The sequence below is a fragment of the Leuresthes tenuis genome, unplaced genomic scaffold (genome assembly GCF_036924035.1).
Source record: "Leuresthes tenuis unplaced genomic scaffold, fLeuTen1.0.hap1 SCAF_2, whole genome shotgun sequence".
Taxonomy (NCBI): Eukaryota; Metazoa; Chordata; class Actinopteri; order Atheriniformes; family Atherinopsidae; genus Leuresthes; species Leuresthes tenuis.
In genome coordinates, this window is record NW_027325356.1 from 2,640,933 (window position 1) to 2,665,254 (window position 24,322).

The 24,322-nt window shown below is 43.3% G+C and overlaps 1 protein-coding gene and 2 long non-coding RNA genes across 3 annotated transcripts; all 3 read left to right on the top strand.

Moving 5' to 3' along the window:
* The first annotated feature begins 1,344 nt into the window (after nt 1-1,344).
* LOC140302341 (retinal cone rhodopsin-sensitive cGMP 3',5'-cyclic phosphodiesterase subunit gamma-like) lies at nt 1,345-1,823 on the top strand. The gene is made up of 3 exons (XM_072381176.1): nt 1,345-1,451; nt 1,543-1,577; nt 1,671-1,823. Exons 1-3 carry the CDS (start codon nt 1,345-1,347, stop codon nt 1,745-1,747), a joined length of 219 nt encoding a protein of 72 aa, XP_072237277.1. The 3' UTR covers nt 1,748-1,823.
* Nucleotides 1,824-5,806: 3,983 nt separating this feature from the next.
* On the top strand, nt 5,807-8,689 carry LOC140302345 (uncharacterized). The gene is made up of 3 exons (XR_011914960.1): nt 5,807-5,908; nt 8,495-8,532; nt 8,605-8,689. It is a non-coding gene; the product is annotated as an uncharacterized lncRNA (long non-coding RNA).
* A 9,929-nt stretch (nt 8,690-18,618) lies between these two features.
* On the top strand, nt 18,619-19,168 carry LOC140302343 (uncharacterized). The gene is made up of 3 exons (XR_011914958.1): nt 18,619-18,702; nt 18,823-18,860; nt 18,940-19,168. It is a non-coding gene; the product is annotated as an uncharacterized lncRNA (long non-coding RNA).
* The last annotated feature ends 5,154 nt before the right edge of the window (nt 19,169-24,322 follow it).

The window sequence follows — 24,322 nt, forward strand, 5'->3', positions numbered from 1 at the left end:
CTTAGCTCGGAGGGACGTGTAGCTACCAATCCAACTTTAAACACCTCACATTCAGAAAGATCAGACCATACCTGACCCAACATGCCCGACAGCTCCTGGTGCAGGCCATGGTCATCTCCCACCTTAACTACAGCAACGCTCTCCTAACTGGTCTCCTAACTGGTCTCCTAACTGGTTTCCTAACTGGTCTCCTAACTGGTTTCCTAACTGGTTTCCTAACTGGTTTCCTAACTGGTCTCCTAACTGGTTTCCTAACTGGTTTCCTAACTGGTCTCCTAACTGCTCTCCTAACTGCTCTCCTAACTGCTCTCCTAACTGGTTTCCTAACTGGTCTCCTAACTGGTCTCCTAACTGGTTTCCTAACTGGTTTCCTAACTGGTCTCCTAACTGGTTTCCTAACTGGTCTCCTAACTGGTTTCCTAACTGGTTTCCTAACTGCTCTCCTAACTGGTCTCCTAACTGCTCTCCTAACTGCTCTCCTAACTGGTCTCCTAACTGGTCTCCAGCCTGTGAAACCTCTGCAGATGGTCCAGAACGCGGCGGTGCGTCTGGTCTTAGATCAGCCTAAAAGAACACGTCCCCCCTCTGTTCATTGAGCTCCTCTGGCTGCCCTTAGCCGCCCGCATCAGGTTCAAGTCCCTGATGTTAGCTACAAAGAGCTTAATGGAACGGCTCCATCTACTTGAATGCTCCTGCAAAGGCTTCTGTCCCAACTGGGTCCCTCCGTTGGTCCCAGGATTGTCGTCTAGCAGCTCCTACACCACGCCTAAGACAATCCAAACTCTGTTCATGTGTCGTCCCACGATGGTGGAATGACCTACCGAGCGCTACCAGAACAGGGGCGTCCCTGTCTATCTTCAAGAAGCTCCTGAAAACCCAGCTCTTCAGAGAGCATCTCCTATCCCAGCACTTACCTTGTACTTCCCTCCCCCCTCTATCTCTGCACTTTATCTTTCTGCACTTCCTTCTATGCCTGCACCCTATCTCTACTCTGTCCCCTCTGACAGAGTCGGACTCCTGGGTTCCTTCTATGTAGCTTATTGTTAGCTTTTTATAAAGCTGTTATATCTTCATCTGTAAGTCGCTTTGGATAAAAGCGTCTGATAAATACAGAAACATAAACATTGTGCTATTTCAAGTGGCCATTTAGAGCATCTTTAGCTGGTCACATTAGCTACATAACTGACAGCTTAGCATTAGACATGATCCTTTAACTATGACTTACCATAGGAGCAGAAGCTCTGAGGTGAGGCAGGATAAGGGGATTAGCTGGAGATGATGACTGATGCTGGGATCACCATCAGAAAAACTTACGACCTACCAGTCTTTGTTGTTTTCACAGAAATGAACGCAGCAGCAGCTCCCGAAGGCACCAAGCCGGCGCCTCCCAAGTTCAAGCAGAAGCAGGCCCGGCAGTTTAAGAGCAAGGCTCCTAAAGCTGGACAGAAGGGGTGAGTCTACAGGGAAACTAAATGCAACAACCCCCACTGCTGTGGTTCGTTAAAACTGCAGGATTTTACTCATCCCGCTGTCCTCTCTCAGGGCAGATGATGTTCCCGGGATGGATGGCCTTGGAGGTAACAATCAATCCAAATGATAACAGATGTGATAAAAGCTTCTTGAATGGCAGAAAAAACAAGATGCATGATGTGTTGTTTGCTCATTTACAGACGCAGAGGTCATCTGCCCCTGGGAGGCATTTGGGGACATGGAGCTGAGTGATTTGGCTCAGTTTGGTATCGTCTAGACCTCGAGCCAAATGGAAGCAGATCATATTGACTGCTTTCGCTTGCTCTGCTTGCCTGTGCTCCGGCCTCTGAGTGGGTTGATCGATCTTCACGAGCACCATTTAAGGACGGCTGATGAATGAAGAGATAGTCTTCTCTTCCCTGATCGGTTCCAGGAGGAGAGGCTCCAGGACCAAAGTTGTACTTCACCACCTGGAAGATTAGCATTTTAGTAGCATTGTTCCGTATCTTTGGTCTTATCAGACTATGTTTATTAGACTCCTGGAGCCAGAGCAGCCCAGCATTTGCATGAAAGTTAAGCGCACTGTAATGTCGATGCCAAATATCTTATAATAAAACGTGTTTCCATTCCTCCATTTCTCTCCTTTCAGTCATAAACTGACAGTAACACACACTGTTGTTATTCCAGGGAACATTTTGCAAGTTAAAAAAGTTATCTGCACCCTATTCTGCTTTAGTTTGGTCCATCCCAACTTTTTTAAGGTATTTTTGTGTCACAAACACCAGTTGTCTGTGCAAAACATTGAATATATTCATACTGGCTGATGTAGCAGGTATTTCTTAAAGGGTTGAAAGGATTCATAACCCATTCATACTGAAACTGTGAGAATCGCTGCTTATTTGTCGTCTTTAATACCAACCAAACTTCTTTGTTTTGGGCTTGTAAATGACCCCAGAAGAGCGTAAATGCCTGGAAGCACCACAAAGAGGTCAACATCCCCTCCTTTTCATCACTTTGGGTTACCATGGCTTGAGAAGTTATGCCACAAAGACTGAGAACACACACACATGAATGCATTCGAAGCTTTCTTTCTGCTTTATGGTGTTAAATTGACACGATAAAATGTCTTAACATGTCATTCATACAGTATTCCACCAGACAAGGCTGCTGTACCATCAAATTATGCCCAATAAATTGTGATGCTCCTTCTTGATCCGTTTCGTGTGACATGTTCCCAGAACGAGGCACAAAACTCACTCAGATTGATTTGTTTTGTGAACAAAGAAACTGAAAGTGTTGCATTTTTGTTCCTATTTCTCTGACTAATATAATGATGATAAATATCGACGCGCTGAAACCGACTGAAATGTTCCTGTTTGGTGGAACCAGGGAAAGGAAACTAACTAAAATATTTTATAACCATCTCCATTTTTTAACAGTCCCTGAGCGGATGAGACTTTCACAAACAGTTTAACACAGAAGGGGTTTACTATGTCACATCACACACTACTATGTGACGTTTTGTCTCGTGACTTCCTGTTTTATTTTGACTTCCTGTTTTATTCCTGGTTTACTTCCTGTTTTATTTCTGGATCATCTGCAGATGGTCCAGAACACAGCGGTGCGTCTGGTCTTGGATCAGCCTAAAAGAACACGTCCCCCCTCTGTTCATTGAACTCCTCTGGCTGCCCTTAGCCGCCCGCATCAGATCCAAGTCCCTGATGTTAGCTACAAAGAGCTTAATGGAACGGCTCCATCTACTTGAATGCTCTTGCAAAGGCTTCTGTCCCAACTGGGTCCCTCCGTTGGTCCCAGGATTGTCGTCTAGCAGCTCCTACACCACGCCTAAGACAATCCAAACTCTGTTCATGTGTCGTCCCACGATGGTGGAATGACCTACCGAGCGCTACCAGAACAGGGGCGTCCCTGTCTATCTTAAAGAAGCTCCTGAAAACCCAGCTCTTCAGAGAGCATCTCCTATCCCAGCACTTACCTTGTACTTCCCTCCCCCCTCTATCTCTGCACTTTATCTTTCTGCACTTCCTTCTATGCCTGCACCCTATCTCTACTCTGTCCCCTCTGACAGAGTCGGACTCCTGGGTTCCTTCTATGTAGCTTATTGTTAGCTTTTTATAAAGCTGTTATATCTTCATTTGGAAGTCGCTTTGGATAAAAGCGTCTGATAAAGACAGAAACATGAACATATTTTGAAAAATTTTCACTTTCCTCACGTGTCTGAGTCCTGATTGTTTCCACCTGTTCCCCATTACTGTGTTTAAATAGTCTGCATCTCCCTCTGTCCTGTCCCATCACCCCAGACTCATGCCAAGCCCAAGTTATCATTTGTTTATTTGTCTTTTGCCTCCTCGTGACCTTTTGTTTACCTCCTTCAGGAGAGATTTTGTGTTTTTTGCTTAGAACCTTGTTTTACCTTTTTATTCTAAGAGAGTTTTTGTTTTCTTCCCTTTTGAGTGATTTTGATATTTCATGAAAGTCGGCATCTGCCATTAAAGGGGAACTCCGGTATTTTTAAACCTGGACCTTATTTCTGGCATGAAATACGTTCATCTACTCTCTGAGAACAGTTTGGTGAAAGTCGGCGTCCTTCAGAAGATATTTAGATAACTGGAGATCCATATAACGGAGTGAACGGGGCTTAGAGGATGCAGCCTCTAAATAAGGCATTATCTGTCTTTATTTCACCAATACTTTAAGAAGAATGAATGAATGAACGTGTGCTATAGCTCTGTTAGCTCATAGCTCTGTTAGCTCATAGCTCTGTTAGCTCAGAGCTGCTGTGTTGTTGTTATTGGCGGCTATCGGGGGGCTTATAGAGGCTTTGTACACACTTGTCTACTGGGATGCTCATTCACTCCGGTAAGAACGTCCATCTTACTCAAAGTCCTCGTTCACGTTGTCAAAATCTGATAAATATCCTGCCATGTTGCACAAAACTATCAGCAGCAAACTCTGTGTGAAGTTAGCCGACTGTCACAGAGCACGGAGTGAATAAACTGTGCTGCAGCAGCTTCTGAGTCCTGTTTCGAGTCCCGGACTGACACTATGGTTGTATTTTCTCTTAGTTCTGAAAGAAAATATCATCTTCCCAACACACTCTCCTCCAAAATGGACTCAGCCACTGCAGATTTGCATGTGGTCCTTGTTATGTAAGCTGGTATTATCCCCATGACTCATCCTGATATCTCTGATCAGACCAGCTGCCCGAACACGTGCGCATTAGTGCTGTTTATTATGTTTATTTTAACATAAATACAACTAAATACACTGCTTTACTATTAATGATGGGTTTTTTACAGTGAATGTGGTTTATTATCATTTTTACTGGTCGGATACATTTAGGAAATAATATTTATGTGAAAACAGCAAAGATTTAAGGCTGAAACGCAACATTTTAAATATATATTTCATATTTCTCCAAAGTCTGTCCCACGGAGAATCTTCCAGTTATCTTGAACTAATGAGGATTACTTATAAACCATGGCCCTAAATCCGCCTCAGCCCTGGGGAGAGACTGATCCACGCAGGTGTATAAAAAACGGTTTTGAGGTGTTGAGACAGAAAAGAGAGACTGCAAGAATAAAGAAGACTCCTTCTTTGTCTTGTAGCTGCTTTTTGGCTTCTTCTCTGCAAAGAGAAATTTCCCCGACAACCAGTCTCCAAGAAAAACAAGTAAGTTAATTTCTTAAGAGACACCAAATGTATATTTAAATAAGAGAGCAGTATTTTTAAATGTTTTGTTCAGTAAAGCTTTAAACGGCGTGAATAATCATGGAGTTTTAGTCAGTAAATGAACTGAAAAGTTCTATTTTATTTGTTTTTTACACATTTCACCCTCATCTGACTATCTTTCAACATGTAAAAAAGAACCTAAAAACTACATTTCAGTTTTAACCGTCTATAATCTCCTGTTTATCACGTTAATCTACACATTTTTCAACCTGCTGACTCTCAAATTCATCAGATAAACATGTAATTCATATTCATTCTCTTCCATTTCAAAGCCCGTATGAGACTATAACATCTCTCTAAATCATTAAATCTGTCCTCCAAAGCTTTAGCACACTTTTTCCTTCCATTTGCAGATATTTTGGGTAATATGTAGTGTTATAGTGCATCAGTTCACCAGTTATTAGGGCAGATCTGCTGGAGGTGATAAAGTTTAGACATGTTCAGCAGCCAGACTTCTTATTATCTGTAGATTTGCATCTCTGAGTTAATCTGGGCTTGCATCACATGAAAAGATAATGTGTAAGAACATGTTCAAACTTTAGGCTGAAATGCATCTTTCTTTGTGATCCAAAGACCCCAAGATGAACACAACCACAACAGCAGTGGGCAGCAAACCCGCTCCCTCTGAGTTCGATCAGAAGGAGAGCAGACAGTTCAAGAGCAAAGCTCCCAAACCTGGACAGAAGGGGTGAGTCAATGGATCATTTCTACACTCAAACATCCCAGCATCCCCCAAACAGCTCCACAGCAGACTGTCTGACTTCACTTTGCTCTGTTTTTTTACTCAAACATCCCAGCATCCCCCAAACAGCTCCACAGCAGACTGTCTGACTTCACTTTGCTCTGTTTTTTTACTCAAACATCCCAGCATCCCCCAAACAGCTCCACAGCAGACTGTCTGACTTCACTTTGCTCTGTTTTTTACTCAAACATCCCAGCATCCCCCAAACAGCTCCACAGCAGACTGTCTGACTTCACTTTGCTCTGTTTTTTCACTCAAACATCCCAGCATCCCCCAAACAGCTCCACAGCAGACTGTCTGACTTCACTTTGCTCTGTTTTTTACTCAAACATCCCAGCATCCCCCAAACAGCTCCACAGCAGACTGTCTGACTTCACTTTGCTCTGTTTTTTTACTCAAACATCCCAGCATCCCCCAAACAGCTCCACAGCAGACTGTCTGACTTCACTTTGCTCTGTTTTTTTACTCAAACATCCCAGCATCCCCCAAACAGCTCCACAGCAGACTGTCTGACTTCACTTTGCTCTGTTTTTTTACTCAAACATCCCAGCATCCCCCAAACAGCTCCACAGCAGACTGTCTGACTTCACTTTGCCCTGTTTTTTTACTCAAACATCCCAGCATCCCCCAAACAGCTCCACAGCAGACTGTCTGACTTCACTTTGCTCAGTTTTTTTACTCAAACATCCCAGCATCCCCCAAACAGCTCCACAGCAGACTGTCTGACTTCACTTTGCTCAGTTTTTTTACTCAAACATCCCAGCATCCCCCAAACAGCTCCACAGCAGACTGTCTGACTTCACTTTGCCCTGTTTTTTTACTCAAACATCCCAGCATCCCCCAAACAGCTCCACAGCAGACTGTCTGACTTCACTTTGCTCTGTTTTTTTACTCAAACATCCCAGCATCCCCCAAACAGCTCCACAGCAGACTGTCTGACTTCACTTTGCTCTGTTTTTTTACTCAAACATCCCAGCATCCCCCAAACAGCTCCACAGCAGACTGTCTGACTTCACTTTGCTCTGTTTTTTTACTCAAACATCCCAGCATCCCCCAAACAGCTCCACAGCAGACTGTCTGACTTCACTTTGCCCTGTTTTTTTACTCAAACATCCCAGCATCCCCCAAACAGCTCCACAGCAGACTGTCTGACTTCACTTTGCTCTGTTTTTTTTACTCAAACATCCCAGCATCCCCCAAACAGCTCCACAGCAGACTGTCTGACTTCACTTTGCTCTATTTTTTTACTCAAACATCCCAGCATCCCCCAAACAGCTCCACAGCAGACTGTCTGACTTCACTTTGCTCTGTTTTTTTACTCAAACATCCCAGCATCCCCCAAACAGCTCCACAGCAGACTGTCTGACTTCACTTTGCTCTGTTTTTTTTACTCAAACATCCCAGCATCCCCAAACAGCTCCACAGCAGACTGTCTGACTTCACTTTGCTCTGTTTTTTTACTCAAACATCCCAGCATCCCCCAAACAGCTCCACAGCAGACTGTCTGACTTCACTTTGCCCTGTTTTTTTACTCAAACATCCCAGCATCCTCAAACAGCTCCACAGCAGACTGTCTGACTTCACTTTGCTCTGTTTTTTTACTCAAACATCCCAGCATCCCCCAAACAGCTCCACAGCAGACTGTCTGACTTCACTTTGCTCTGTTTTTTTACTCAAACATCCCAGCATCCCCCAAACAGCTCCACAGCAGACTGTCTGACTTCACTTTGCTCTGTTTTTTCACTCAAACATCCCAGCATCCCCCAAACAGCTCCACAGCAGACTGTCTGACTTCACTTTGCTCTGATTTTTTACTCAAACATCCCAGCATCCCCCCAAACAGCTCCACAGCAGACTGTCTGACTTCACTTTGCTCTGTTTTTTACTCAAACATCCCAGCATCCCCCAAACAGCTCCACAGCAGACTGTCTGACTTCACTTTGCTCTGTTTTTTTACTCAAACATCCCAGCATCCCCCAAACAGCTCCACAGCAGACTGTCTGACTTCACTTTGCTCTGTTTTTTTACTCAAACATCCCAGCATCCCCCAAACAGCTCCACAGCAGACTGTCTGACTTCACTTTGCTCTGTTTTTTTACTCAAACATCCCAGCATCCCCAAACAGCTCCACAGCAGACTGTCTGACTTCACTTTGCTCTGTTTTTTTACTCAAACATCCCAGCATCCCCCAAACAGCTCCACAGCAGACTGTCTGACTTCACTTTGCTCTGTTTTTTTACTCAAACATCCCAGCATCCCCCAAACAGCTCCACAGCAGACTGTCTGACTTCACTTTGCTCTGTTTTTTTACTCAAACATCCCAGCATCCCCCAAACAGCTCCACAGCAGACTGTCTGACTTCACTTTGCTCTGTTTTTTTACTCAAACATCCCAGCATCCCCCAAACAGCTCCACAGCAGACTGTCTGACTTCACTTTGCTCTGTTTTTTTACTCAAACATCCCAGCATCCCCCAAACAGCTCCACAGCAGACTGTCTGACTTCACTTTGCTCTGCTTTTTTACTCAAACAGCGTCAGCAGCCACGACTCAGGGGTGGAGGGGCTTGATGGTGAGTTTTCATTCCATCTTCGGTCTTAAACTTCTGTTTAGACGCTCCTCATGTTTGGTTCTCTGCCTGCAGACGCTGCAGTGGTCTGCCCCTGGGAGGAGTTTGATGACGTCGAACTGAGTGATCTGGCTCAGTTTGGAACCGCCTAAAAGAAGGAATTGTGTCCTCATATCGTCCATCTTCCCACTGAGGAGGGATGTGTCATCTTTCTCTATCCAACCTCAGCGGAGAAACGTTTGGTTCATACCAGCAATGCATCGCAGACACGCTAAAACATGTCCTCGCCATGTTTTATAAAGCTTTATCAACCTTTACAACCATGAATGACAACAAAAGTAGCTTAACTTTCATTAGTTGTCATGTGTGATTGTAAATTATTTCTGGATTCACTTTGAAGTCTAATTAATTTGCTTATTTGAGTGATATTATAATTATTTACATAAAGTGATGAATTGTATTGTGGTCTGTTTTGCTATGAATCTGAACTCATAAATGGGGGAAAAACTACCCAATCCTAAGAATAAATGTCTGTAAGGAAAGAAAAGATCATTTAAATAAAGTTATTTACCCCAATCCATTCTTGTTCTTCTTCAGGAAGTTATCTTCTCAGTAGGGCTGGGCACATTAACGGGTTATTTTTGTGTTAACTAATGAATTAATTATCTGTCTCCCATTAACGCAGCTTTTATTATTCATCACTTTTATTGTAAACGTCTGTTGCTCACTGGCTTTTATTTTGAAAAAGTCCAAGCCTAGTATGAAGCTTAATGCTGCGGCTCACAGGAAACAGTCAGAAAAGGAAAATAATGGTGGATGAAGCGGGCGAAACAAACATGGAGAAGGTTTCAGAACTCTTACAGGACCATTTTATTTCAAAGTTCTTTATTGGATTTTGCCTATAACAATGCGATTTATCATGATTAATCACAGGAAATCATGTGATCAAAGAATTTAATCTTTGCCCAGACCTACTTCTAAACTTTAATTATTGGCAGGCAAATATTCCAGAGAGATGGAGAGTTATTGGTGTTATGTTGACTGTAGGAATTCACAATGAGGAAAGTATCACATCAATGGATTCAAACAATGTGGAGACAGTTATTAACGACTCTACAACAGTCTAAAGAACATAAAGTAGAATCATACTTTGTAGGGAGTTTTTTTTCTAAGCCATCTTTCTCTCTATAATCCTAAAGTGCATCAGAACCTGAGTTACTGAGCTGGTCGTGATTTAGAGATGTTTTCATCTTGATGTGTTCATTTTTTTTTATTAAACATTTAACCAGGAAAAAGGTCCCATTGAGATTTAAAATCTCTACTTTTCTTATTCGTTGTTTCTAACAGTATTAAAATACCTGAATCTCTTGCTTTTTTTACACAAATGTATGAACCATGAGAGAGAACTTACAGATAACATAAGGATGTTAATATATATTCCCCGTCCATTCGTTCATCCGTCCAACCAACCAACCATCCATTCATCCATCCATCCATCCGTCTATCCATCCATTCATCCATCCATCCATCCATCCGTCCATCCATCCATCCATCCATCCATCCATCCATCCATCCATCCATCCATCCATCCATCCATCCATCCGTCTATCCATCCATCCATCCATCCATCCGTCTATCCATCCATCCATTCATCCATCCATTCATCCATCCGTCTATCCATCCATCCATCCATTCATCCATCCATCCATCCATCCATCCGTCCATCCATCCATTCAACCAACCAATCAACCAACCAACCAACCAACCATCCATCCATCCATCGATCCATTCAACCATCCATCCATCCAACCAACCAACCATCCAACCAACCAACCATCCAACCATTCAACCATCCATCCATCCAACCAACCAACCATCCAACCAACCATCCAACCAACCATCCGTCCAACCATCCATCCATCCATCCATCCGTCCATCCATCCATCAATTCGTCCATCCATCCATCCATTCAACCAACCAATCAACCAACCATCAATCTGTCCATCCATCCATCCATCCATTCAACCAACCAATCATCCAACCAACCATCCGTCCAACCATCCGTCCATCCATCCATCCATCCATTCAACCAACCAATCAACCAACCAACCAACCAACCATCCATCCATCCATCCATCCAACCATCCATCCATCCATCCATCCAACCAACCATCCAACCATTCGTCCATCCATCCATCCAACCAACCAACCATCCGACCAACCATCCAACCAACCATCCGTCCAACCATCCATCCATCCATCCATCCGTCCATCCATCCATCAATTCGTCCATCCATCCATCCATTCAACCAACCAATCAACCAACCATCAATCTGTCCATCCATCCATCCATCCATTCAACCAACCAATCATCCAACCAACCATCCGTCCAACCATCCGTCCATCCATCCATCCATCCATTCAACCAACCAATCAACCAACCAACCAACCAACCATCCATCCATCCATCCATCCAACCATCCATCCATCCATCCATCCAACCAACCATCCAACCATTCGTCCATCCATCCATCCATCCATCCATCCATCCAACCATCCATCCATCCATCCATCCATCCATCCATCCAACCAACCATCCAACCATTCGTCCATCCATCCACTTCATCCAATTCAGGGTCGGGGGGGAGGGGTTGGAGCCTATCCCACCTGCCAGTGGGGAAGAGGCTGGGTACATCCTGGACCCTTTTAATGACATCATCTGGCTGCAAACTTGTCTGAAATGTGCAGTTTTTGTTTAGGAATGCAAACAAATCTACAAATGGCTGGTCTTGAACACATTGGATGATTTATGGTACAATAGTGGCATAAAAACGGACGCAGACAATTAAATAGTGAAAATGATTTGTCTGAGGCTGATGTAGCACTGCGTCTCACAGCAGGTTCCTCTCCGGGTGCATGTTAGGTCCAAGGTTGTTTGTCTCTGTGAACCGGCCAAGTTCAAGCTTGGATAGACTCCAGCAATTTTATGGTAAATTCTACTAAAATCTAATAATCGTGATAACTCTTCTGTTGATGTAGAGTCAGCTGATTTCATCCCTGCTTTGGAGGCAATATTTCAGTCATTTAATGTCTGAATCTGGGGTCTCTTGAGTCAGAGCGATGGTTTATTCAGGGTCAGAATCAGTGCCAGCCTGCTCTCTTAATGGAGTGCATGAATAAGTCATGGAACATGTCATAAAAAACACATTTAGTCCCTTTTACACATCTGTGAAGGGATGAGACCCTGCTGCCAACTATTCCAAGTAATGCTGAGTGTTTTAACTGCATATTTCTCTCCAGAATGGCTCAAAAACTTCCAACTACGCTGGCTCTCAGGTGTCCCAGCTTCACCTGCTTTTCCAGCCTTCTCCCTGACCCCAGATTGGGTCCATGCTTTCTAAAGTTTTGCTTATGGACACGTTAAAGGAGAACTCCTGTATTTTTAAACTTAGACCTTATTTCTGGCATGAAATACGTTCATCTACTCACCGAGAACAGTTTGGCTCTGGCTATAGCTCTGTTAGCTCATAGCTGCTGTTATGTGGCTACTTGCAGCTATAGGAGAGCTAACGGAGGGATTTCTACACAGGCACTCTACTGGGACGACTTTATCACACGCATGGCTGCAGCACAGCTCATTCACTCCGGTAAGAACGTCCATCTTACTCAAAGTCGTCGTTCACGTTGTCAAAATCTGATAAATATCCTGCCATGTTGCACAAAACTATCAGCAGCAAACTCTGTGTGAAGTTAGCCGACTGTCACAGAGCACGGAGTGAATAAACTGTGCTGCAGGGGGGCGTGTGGATGAAGGGGTCCCAGTAGAGTGCCTGTGTAGAAATCCCTCCGTTAGCTCTCCTATAGCTGCAAGTAGCCACATAACAGCAGCTATGAGCTAACAGAGCTATAGCACACGTTCATTCATTCATTCTTCTTAAAGTATTGGTGAAATAAAGACAGATAATGCCTTATTTAGAGGCTACATCCTCTAAGCCCCGTTCACTCCGTTATATGGATCTCCAGTTATCTAAATATCTTCTGAAGGACGCCGAGTTTCACCAAACTGTTCTCAGTGAGCAGATGAACGTATTTCATGCCAGAAATAAGGTTTAAAAATACCGGAGTTCCCCTTTAAATCGTGTACGAATGATACCTTTTTAACACCTTGTGTCTCCTGGAACATACATAATTCCAGTTCCGGCCGTGTTAGACGTGTCTGAAGAACAACACACTGCTCAGCATGTCTGACGGAAAGGGGATGAGAAAACGTTAACACCCCCGTCTGCTGGGGTTGTTATGCACACACACACTCAGGCGCACATGTTTTCGAAAGGTTGAACGGCTGATTCACCACCTCTAAGATCTGAACACGTTCCACGTAATGCAAGCCCTTCTCATCCTCTGAGTCACCATTTTATCCCTGAACAGACGAGCTGTTCCACCACATGTGATGCGGCACTGAGCTGTTTGTTTTGTTGACTTTCTCATACAAGTAAGAGACTGTTTTAAATCTCTGGAGTCACTGTTACAGATTAAATTAAGTTTGACAGAAAACAAACATCTGTATTCTTGTGAAGCCAATAAATATTAGAAGAGATTCATAGTTGAATCTCAATCTACTCAATATGTAAATCTTCATTCATAAATCTGTCTCCACTGAGGATGTAATGAGGCTTACTCATAATCCTTGACCCTAAATCCGTCTCCTCTGGGAGGAGGTCGATCCACGCAGGTGTATAAAAACAGGTGCTGAGATGCAAGACGGCACGAAGAAAGAGAGACTGTAAGAAGAAAGAGTCCTTCTTTGTCTTGCAGCAGCTTTTTGGCTTCTTTTCTGCACAGAAAAATCTCCTCGAGACCCAACAAAACAAGTAAGTTTATTTTATTAAGATTTCAAGATTTCCAGAAGGCCGATTCTGCATATTTTTGCAAAGATAAACCCTCCACTGTGCTATATGCATGGGATTTGCACATTGAGAGCACCACTTTAGGCACGTTTTGCTCGTTTTTCTTCATTGTTACATACTACACCACATGTTTAGGTTTAGGAAAGATTCAGGGTGCATGTCATCCTTAAGACTAATGTAATCAGACCCGTCTGGAGTTTAAGCTCCAGTTTTTTAAATTCCATCTTGCTTTTATCTGCATCTCATAGCGTAAATGAGGAGACTTTACATTGTGCAGTTTGCAAAGTTCAAAGAAAACAATTAATCGTCTTCTTTTGTGATCCAAAGTCTACAAGATGAACGCAGCAGCAGCAGCAGCAGCAGCAGAGGGCAACAAGGCCGTCGCCTCTGAGTTCAATCAGAAGGAGAGCAGACAGTTCAAGAGCAAAGCTCCCAAACCTGGGCAGAAACGGTGAGTCAATGGATCATTTTCTACGCCCACAGGCTGTAGTTTCCACCCAGCGTCTCCACAGCAGAATCTAACTGGAGCTCAGCTATTTCTAACGTCTCTTTCTTTCTGTTTTCACCGTAGCTTTGACACCGGTCTGCCAGGGACGGAGGAGTTTGACGGTAAGTGTGTAAACTGCATGTTGAAATCAGATGTTGGTCCATGCCGACAGGTTCCTCATGTTTGGTTTCTCTGCCTGCAGACTCTGCAGTGATCTGTCCCTGGGAGGACTTTGGTGAGGAAGAGCTGAACAACCTGGCTCAGTTTGGCATCATCTAAGCCTCACAGAGGACTTTCTACACCTCCACGAGCTGAGGAAGAGGGATTTAATCAAGTGTTGGTGCAGCAGTCGCTGTTGGGCTTTTTCTCTCAACCAACCAGTGGAGATATTTACATTTGCACTGTGCATTGATGTTTTATGACTGTACATATGATGCATTATAGACATGATCTTCACAGAAGGTGTAATCAGATTGCATTGTAATGTATTATACTGTACTTTCTTCCATCTTTGTCTATAAAACTTAATGTGAACTCAGGATTGAGGTAATACTACCTCTACCTCTACCTATTCTCCAGCTAACGGAACTTGAGTTTCATTCTCTGTAATTTTGTGAATCTGTACATCACACAGAAATAATAAATGCTTGAAATGTGTGTATATTCAGGTGCTAAATTACATAAAATAAAGTTCCTTGAACTACCTGGTTTATACTGGCTTCTTTTGTCTAAGATTCAGGGAGGGGATATTTAAGTGGATCTTGCAAAGTGATTTAAAAGGCTTTTCACTTTCATTTAGGTGCCAGATGTGGTCATTTTTTTAGCTGTAAAAAGACATCTTAAGTAAGTAAGAATATTTGGCTGCTGGTTAGGCTGCCTCAGTTGATACCACTTAAAAACAAACAAGCTTATAATGACTCTTCCCATGTCACTGGTGTCTTGGGGCTCTGCTGACTCTGAGCTTTATTGGCTGCTCTGTTTTACTTTGACTGCTGCCTTAATTCTTGCCGCCTGTCTCATTTCGCATGTCTTCACCAGCACCAGCATCCTTGCTGCCGTCCCCACATTTGGTGGCAGAAGTACCAGCAGCACCAAAAGAAAAATGACTTGAACTTGAACTGTTTTATTTGAATAGAAATTGCATTAGAAAACTCCTGAACGCAGTTTATATAATAACACTTTGCAGAAGGTTCCTTTAACTCTCAGCAGTGGTGATTTCATGAGATTCTTTATCAATAAAATCGTTTCTATCAGAGAGAAGATTGATGGAATCCTTCATCCATCGTGCAGCAGCTTTAGAAGTATCTTTAGAACCTGATTTGTATTCAGGCGGCTTCTGCCCAGTTGATCTTTCTGAGCTAACAACAGCAATAGTCTCTTCTAAACCATCAACTTGTATTTTAGACCCAATCCCAACCAGACTGTTCAAGGAGGTTTTCCCCTTAATCAATACTTCCATATTGGATTTGATCAATCGGTCTTTGTTGACAGGATATGTACCTCAGACTTTTAAGGTTTCTGTAATTAAACCTTTACTTAAAAAACCTACTCTTGATTCAGAAGTGTTGGCTAATTATCGACCTATATCCAATCTTCCTTTTTTTGTCTAAAGTTAAAATAGTAAAAATAGCTCAAGTTTGTGATCATTTACATAGAAATAATCTGTTTGAAGAGTTTCAGTCAGGATTCAGAGTGCATCATAGCACAGAAACAGCACTGGTGAAAGTTATCAATGATCTCCTGTTAGCTTCTGATAGCGGACTTGTTTCTGTGCTTGTCCTGTTGGATCTCAGTGCTGCATTTGATACTATCGATCACAGCATTCTGTTACAGAGACTTGAACATGTTATTGGGATTAAAGGAACTGCATTAGGCTGGTTTAAGTCATATTTATCTGATAGATTCCAGTTTGTTCTTGTAAATGAAGAATCTTCCTCACACGTTGGAGTAAGTCATGGAGTTCCTCAGGGTTCTGTGCTCGGACCGATTCTTTTTACTTTATACATGCTTCCATTCGGTAACATTATCAGACAGCATGGCATAAAGTCCCATTGCTATACTGATGATACTCAGCTGTACTTATCTATGAAACCAGATGAAACCAATCAGCTGGTCAGACTACAAGCCTGTCTTAAAGACATAAAGACCTGGATGACTCAGAACTTTCTGCTTCTAAATTCAGACTAAACTGAAGTTGTTCTCTTTGGACCTGAGTGCTTCAGGGAGAAATTGTCTAGTTATATAGTTACTCTAGATGGTATTTCCTTGGTTTCTAGTTCTACAGTGAGGAACCTTGGAGTTATTTTTTACCAGAATTTATCATTTGACTCTCACATAAAACAGGTTTCTGCCTTCTTTCACCTTCGTAATATCATTAAAATCAGGAACATCCTGTCTCAGGGTGATGCAGAGAAACTGCTCCATGCATCTGTTCCTTCAGGACTGCACTACTGTAATTCTTTATTATTGGGCTGTCCCACATATTCTCTGAAAAGCCTCCAGCTGATCCAAAATGCTGCAGCCAGAGTTCTGATGAGAACTAACAGCAGAGATCATGTTTCTCCAGTTTTAGCTTCTCTTCATTGGCTCCCTGTTAAATTCAGAATAGAATTTAAGGTTCTTCTCCTCACATATAAAGCTCTTAATGACCGAGCTCCATCACATCTTAAAGATCTCACAGTTGGATATTTCCCCAACAGAGCACTTTGCTCTCAGGCTGCAGGTTTCCTTGTGGTTCCCAGAGTCTCTAAAAGCAGAATGGGAGGCAGAGCCTTCAGTTATCAGGCCCCTAAAAGCAGAATGGGAGGCAGAGCCTTCAGTTATCAGGCCCCTAAAAGCAGAATGGGAGGCAGAGCCTTCAGTTATCAGGCCCCTAAAAGCAGAATGGGAGGCAGAGCCTTCAGTTATCAGGCCCCTAAAAGCAGAATGGGAGGCAGAGCCTTCAGTTATCAGGCCCCTAAAAGCAGAATGGGAGGCAGAGCCTTCAGTTATCAGGCCCCTAAAAGCAGAATGGGAGGCAGAGCCTTCAGTTATCAGGCCCCTAAAAGCAGAATGGGAGGCAGAGCCTTCAGTTATCAGGCCCCTAAAAGCAGAATGGGAGGCAGAGCCTTCAGTTATCAGGTCCCTAAAAGCAGAATGGGAGGCAGAGCCTTCAGTTATCAGGCCCCTAAAAGCAGAATGGGAGGCAGAGCCTTCAGTTATCAGGCCCCTAAAAGCAGAATGGGAGGCAGAGCCTTCAGTTATCAGGCCCCTCTCTGTGGAACCAGCTGCCAGTTTGGCTTCAGGAAGCAGACCCCCTCTCTACCTTTAAGATCAGGCTGAAACTTTCCTTTCTGATAAAGCATTTGTTGTAATTTGGTGCTATATAAATAAAACTGAACTGAATTGAATTGAATTCCAGGTGTTTCCTCTGTGCTGTCTTTAGTCTGTAAACAAGAATCAGCTCACTTATTACTGATGAGTTTTTCTTAGTGTCTTGAAACGCTGCGTCAGTCCGATGACGCCCTATAAAGCAGGACAAACTGTTTAGCATGTCTGTCAGAAAGGGGATGAGGGTGTTGTAACAGCCCCCACTTCTGCTGAAACATAAAAATGGGGGTGTTGCACACATGAACACAGAGACAGGCACATTTGAAAGGTGGAAAGGCTGACTCACCCCCCCTGCTGATATGAACACGTTATGTAAGCCCTTCTCATCCTCTGAGTCACCGTCTCATCCCTGAACAGCTGTTCCAACACATGTGATGCGACACTGATCTGTTTGTTTTGTTGTTGGACTCTGATGCAAATAAGGAAAACCTGAAGAGTCAAATAACAAATAACAGCAGCACTGATTTGTGCCAGATTTAGAAGTTAGAAATGCTGCGTTGGTTGGATTTCGTAATGCGTTTTTTATCGTTCTCTTTGTCTTTATCATTAATTATCTTGTTAAAGTGACTCTCAGATTTGTCAGATATCCTTTAAAGATGACCTTCTTTATATATTATGGAAACAACTGAAAGAAAAACATCTTGCAAAGGATTCCTAATTAAATTCTGATGAAAGTGTCCCACTAAGGATTCTCATGGGGATTACTCATAAGCCTTTACCCTTAATCCGTCGGGTTGGTCCACGAAGGTGTATAAATACAGGTGTGAAGATGCACGACTGCACGAACAAAGACAGACTGCGAGAAGAAAGAAGACTCATTTGTCTTTCAGCAGCTTTTTGAGAAATCTCCTCGACACAAAACAAGTAAGTTCATTTTTATGAGATCTCAAATGTAGACAGATTACCTGCCAGAAAGCCGCCTTGACAACAAAAAACAGTTATTTATGGAGTTTTACGCTCTATTCTGTTATTTAACATGATATCGCTGCACTTCTTAGGGTCCATTTGGTTTTATTACTTTTGATTGAAATGTTTTTTTTCATTAGTTTGGTTAATTTGTCATATTCACCAATATTTGTTCAAGATTACCAAACTATTCCTTTTGTTGACCTTTATTAATTCTAAAGTGTTTCTTTTCATCTATTGTGAAAAAGTGGGAAATACCACAATCATTTATGATCATTTTACAAATTGATACTGATTATAGTCTTATTATATGACTATTTTTAACACATGCAACGTTAGAGGAAAGTGAAAAGCAATGTTTCCTTCCTTGTGATCCAAAGTCTACAAGATGAACGCAGCAGCAGCAGCAGCAGCAGCAGAGGGCAACAAGGCCGTCGCCTCTGAGTTCAATCAGAAGGAGAGCAGACAGTTCAAGAGCAAAGCTCCCAAACCTGGGCAGAAACGGTGAGTCAATGGATCATTTTCTACGCTCACAGGCTGTAGTTTCCACCCAGCGTCTCCACAGCAGAATCTAACTGGAGCTCAGCTATTTCTAACTTCTCTTTCTTTCTGTTTTCACCGTAGCTTTGACACCGGTCTGCCAGGGACGGAGGAGTTTGACGGTAAGTGTGTAAACTGCATGCTGAGTCAGGTGTTGGTCCATGCCGACACGTTCCTCATGTTTGGTTTCTCTGCCTGCAGACTCTGCAGTGATCTGTCCATGGGAGGACTTTGGTGAGGAAGAGCTGAACAACCTGGCTCAGTTTGGCATCATCTAAGCCTCACAGAGGACTTTCTACACCTCCACGAGCTGAGGAAGAGTGATTTAATCAAGTGTTGGTGCAGCAGTCGCTGTTGGGCTTTTTCTCTCAACCAACCAGTGGAGATATTTACATTTGCACTGTGCATTGATGTTTTATGACTGTACATATGATGCATTATGGACACGATCTTCACAGAAGGTGTAATCAGATTGTATTATAATGTATTATACTGTACTTTCTTCCATCTTTGTCTATAAAACTTAATGTGAACTCATGATTGAGGTAATACTACTTCTACCTCGACCCATTCTCCAGCTAACAGAACGATAAATGCTTGAAATGTGTGTACATACGGGTGCTAAATTTTATAAAATAAAGTTATTCAAACTACCTGGTTTATGCCGGCTTCTTCTTTTACAGTCAGTGGGATGTTATTTGTGAAGATTAGAACTGAAGAAATTGAGATTTCACTTAAACCATCAACATTGATCTAAATTTGCCGCATAAAACACTTTTTTTTGTTGCTAATTCACACATCATTGCTTTTTCTGCCCTGTGTAGCTTTGGTTTAGCATTCAAGGACCCAGATTTATTGGTGTCTGTCTTCTCTTGGGAGGAATTTATTGGCTGAAGGAGGTGCACTCAGTAGCCTTTGCACCCGGTCGTAGACTGGAGCGTCCAGTTCAGAGTGTAAAATACAGGGAGGGGATATTTAAGTGGATCTTACATTTACATTTGATTTAAAAGGCTTTTCACTTTCAGTTTGGTGCCAGATGTGGTCATTTTCGGATCATTTTCTACTACACTGTCACGGCTAAAGCCTTCACCGCCTGAAAAGGCACAAGGACTCAATAGCAGACAGAGGATATGCAAGAAAGGACTTATTTACAGCCAGTGGATATGCAAGGTAGAATCTGAATGCAGGGGAGCTGGGAAACTGCAGGGAGAGGAAAAAGATTAGATGTTTGTTCCAGGTTCCAGGGATATGGTGAAGAGTGAAACGTCTGTCCTTACTTTTAGTCCAGGTGAAATCCAAGCAGGAGGAGGGGGTTTGGGCTGTGTTGTTAGCTTTGAGTTGGGGGCGGGGCGAGCAGGCAGGTAAGGTGCGGCTGACAGGTAATCCGCCGGTTTGACAAGGTTGGTGGAAGCTGTAAGATACAAACTCAGGTAAAGCTGCCGCTGAGACGAAAACACTCACAGCTCCTATAAATGTCTCCTAATGAGGTTAGACGAGGAACGGGTGTGGTGGCAGGAACAATCAAAAGACAGCAAATACATTAAATTTACATATTAACGGACCTTATGGTCTGTTTACATCCAACAACATCATGTCACCAACATAAAACAGAGTTTTCCTCTTTGAAGAAAGATGTACAACCTCCACGATTACCTCCAACATTAAAAACTATTTTGCTTGGTTTCAAGCTTCTGGAAAATGACTGGATAAATTAACTCTGCATACATTTAATCTCTCAGGACAATAAACCCACCTTTCCGCCCAAGACTCCCAGGAGACCTGCCCAAGACTCCCAGGAGACCTGCCCAAGACTCCCAGAAGACCTGCCCAAGACTCCCAGGAGACCTGCCCAAGACTCCCAGAAGACCTGCCCAAGACTCCCAGAAGATCTGCCCAAGACTCCCAGGAGACCTGCCCAAGACTCCCAGAAGACCTGCCCAAGACTCCCAGAAGACCTGCCCAAGACTCCCAGGAGACCTGCCCAAGACTCCCAGGAGACCTGCCCAAGACTCCCAGAGGACCTGCCCAAGATTCCCAGAAGACCTGCCCAAGACTCCCAGGAGACCTGCCCAAGACTCCCAGGAGACCTGCCCAAGACTCCCAGAAGACCTGCCCAAGACTCCCAGGAGACCTGCCCAAGACTCCCAGAAGACCTGCCCAAGACTCCCAGGAGACCTGCCCAAGACTCCCAGGAGACCTGCCCAAGACTCCCAGAAGACCTGCCCAAGACTCCCAGGAGACCTGCCCAAGACTCCCAGAAGACCTGCCCAAGACTCCCAGGAGACCTGCCCAAGACTCCCAGAAGACCTGCCCAAGACTCCCAGAAGACCTGCCCAAGACTCCCAGGAGACCTGCCCAAGACTCCCAGAAGACCTGCCCAAGACTCCCAGGAGACCTGCCCAAGACTCCCAGGAGACCTGCCCAAGACTCCCAGAAGACCTGCCCAAGACTCCCAGGAGACCTGCCCAAGACTCCCAGAAGACCTGCCCAAGACTCCCAGGAGACCTGCCCAAGACTCCCAGAAGACCTGCCCAAGACTCCCAGAAGACCTGCCCAAGACTCCCAGGAGACCTGCCCAAGACTCCCAGAAGACCTGCCCAAGACTCCCAGGAGACCTGCCCAAGACTCCCAGAAGACCTGCCCAAGACTCCCAGAAGACCTGCCCAAGACTCCCAGGAGACCTGCCCAAGACTCCCAGAAGACCTGCCCAAGACTCCCAGGAGACCTGCCCAAGACTCCCAGGAGACCTGCCCAAGACTCCCAGAAGACCTGCCCAAGACTCCCAGAAGACCTGCCCAAGACTCCCAGGAGACCTGCCCAAGACTCCCAGGAGACCTGCCCAAGACTCCCAGAAGACCTGCCCAAGACTCCCAGAAGACCTGCCCAAGACTCCCAGGAGACCTGCCCAAGACTCCCAGAAGACCTGCCCAAGACTCCCAGGAGACCTGCCCAAGACTCCCAGGAGACCTGCCCAAGACTCCCAGGAGACCTGCCCAAGACTCCCAGAAGACCTGCCCAAGACTCCCAGGAGACCTGCCCAAGACTCCCAGGAGACCTGCCCAAGACTCCCAGAAGACCTGCCCAAGACTCCCAGGAGACCTGCCCAAGACTCCCAGAAGACCTGCCCAAGACTCCCAGGAGACCTGCCCCGCCCCGCCTCGAACCCAGAAACCAAAAACAAACAGTCAGACAAAATCCCGACACTCACACATTACGAAATCCAACCAACGCAGCATTTCTAACTTCTAAATCTGTCTTTTTTCGCTCATAGCTTTGACAACAGCCCGCCAGCGATGGAGGGGTTTGGCGGTGAGTTTGAGTTTCATGTTGAGTCAGATGTTGGTCCATGCCGACTCATGTTTGGTTTCTCTGCCTGCAGACTCTGCAGTGATCTGTCCCTCGGAGGACTTTGGTGACGTAGAGCTGAGAGTTTGGAGCCGTCCAAACCTGACAGAGAGGGGCGGGCTCTCGGGTATCATCCCGATATGAACTGAGTCATTTCCTGCATTGTTGGTGGTTCAGTTTCTGTAATTCTAAAACTCACAAAAAAGCATAAATATCTGTAAATATGTGCAATTTGTATAAAGCTTTTTTAATACAAATATCCATTCTGATTCTTCTGGTTTTTCCAATCTTAGAAGAGTTAAAGGTCGGTTATCTCTTAGATTGTACTTTATACCAATAATAAATCAGCCATTTACATATTAATGGTGTTAATCTGAGTTTTAATGGAGCTTAACTATATTTCTCTTTATTCAGTGCTGTCTCAGTCCAGAATTTGGGAGAAAAAAAAATGGAAAATTCACTTTCTGGGCCCCATAAATGTTACATTTGCTGTTTAAGCTGCTAACATAACTATGAAAGCCCCCAAAATGTTAAAATGACCTGATGTTTGATGCTCCAAACTTTAATTCCTACATTTTTCTTTGCAAATTTTAGCATGCTTAAATCTGACATCGCCTCAAGCAAGCGTCACCTTCATGGAAGCCATTTAGTTGCCTTGGTTACAGGTAAACTGTCACTTCCTGGTTGGGTTTAGGCAATAACGTCTCTTGGTTAAGGTTAAAAGGCATCTTAGTTCGGACTAAATACATTCCTTCTACTTGCTATTGTCACACTTCACTATGAGGACCAGAGTCACATCTTCATTTTTGGGACTGTTACAGTTTCCGTTCACCTTTTCTTATTCACATCTTCCATTTATGAATAAAAGTCAGGATCAATCTTACTGTGAGCAGTGTTGTTTCCGCTTTTCTTCTTTGCTGCTAGTTAAGGTCGGTTAAGGTCAGGCTAAAAAAAACCACAGTTCGGCCTAATTATCAACCCATTTCTATGATTTTCCTTCAGGTTAATAAACATATTGATACAGATTTGCATCATGTCATCTGAACACCATCCTTTACGAAACAACAGATACAGATGAACTTTACAATCTTTAATGTTTTATCCTTTTTTTTGTGATGCTAATATTTCAGCATCAGTACCTTTGGCTCATTTTCTTATGGGACTACACTTGAATATTCTGTAGAACCATCCATCCATCAATTTATTCGCACTCACATTCTCTCCGATGGTCAAACTCACCTCAACATGTTTCTGGGCGAAGGGACGAAGCCAGAGAATGTGAAGAGAACGGGGAGAACATGTAAACTAAACAGGAAATTCAAACCAGGAACCCCGGTGCTTTAGTTTAGTCTGTTTAGTTTAGTCTGTTTAGTTTAGTTTGTTTAGTTTTGTTTAGTTTAGTCTGTTTAGTTTAGTTTGTTTAGTTTTGTCTAGTTTAGTCTGTTTAGTTTAGTCTGTTTAGTTTAGTCTGTTTAGTTTAGTTTGTTTAGTTTAGTCTGTTTAGTTTAGTCTGTTTTGTTTAGTTTAGTTTGTTTAGTTTAGTTTGTTTAGTTTAGTCTGTTTAGTTTAGTCTGTTTTGTTTAGTTTAGTTTGTTTTGTTTAGTTTAGTTTGTTTAGTTTAGTCTGTTTCGTTTAGTCTGTTTAGTTTAGTCTGTTTAGTTTAGTTTGTTTAGTTTAGTCTGTTTAGTTTAGTTTGTTTAGTTTAGTTTGTCTAGTTTAGTCGGTTTAGTTTAGTCTGTCTAGTTTAGTCGGTTTAGTTTAGTCTGTCTAGTTTAGTATGTTTAGTTTAATCTGTCTAGTTTAGTCTGTTTAGTTTAGTCTGTTTACTTTAGTCGGGTTAGTTTAGTCTGTTGAGTTTAGTATGTTGAGTTTAGTCTGTTTACTTTAGTCTGTTTACTTTAGTCTGTCTAGTTTAGTCGGTTTACTTTAGTCTGTTTAGTTTAATCTGTCTAGTTTAGTCTATTTAGTTTAGTCTGTCTAGTTTAGTTTGTTTAGTTTAGTCTGTTTAGTTTAGTCTGTTTAGTTTAGTCTGTTTAGTTTAGTCTGTTTCGTTTAGTCTGTTTAGTTTAGTTTGTTTTAGTTTAGTCTGTTTAGTTTAGTTTGTTTAGTTTAGTCTGTTTAGTTTAATCTTGCCATTTCCCGTATTCTATAGAACCATCCATCCATCAATTTTTTCGCACTCACATTCTCTCCGACGGCCAAACTCACCTCAACATGTTTCTGGGTGAAGGGACGAAGC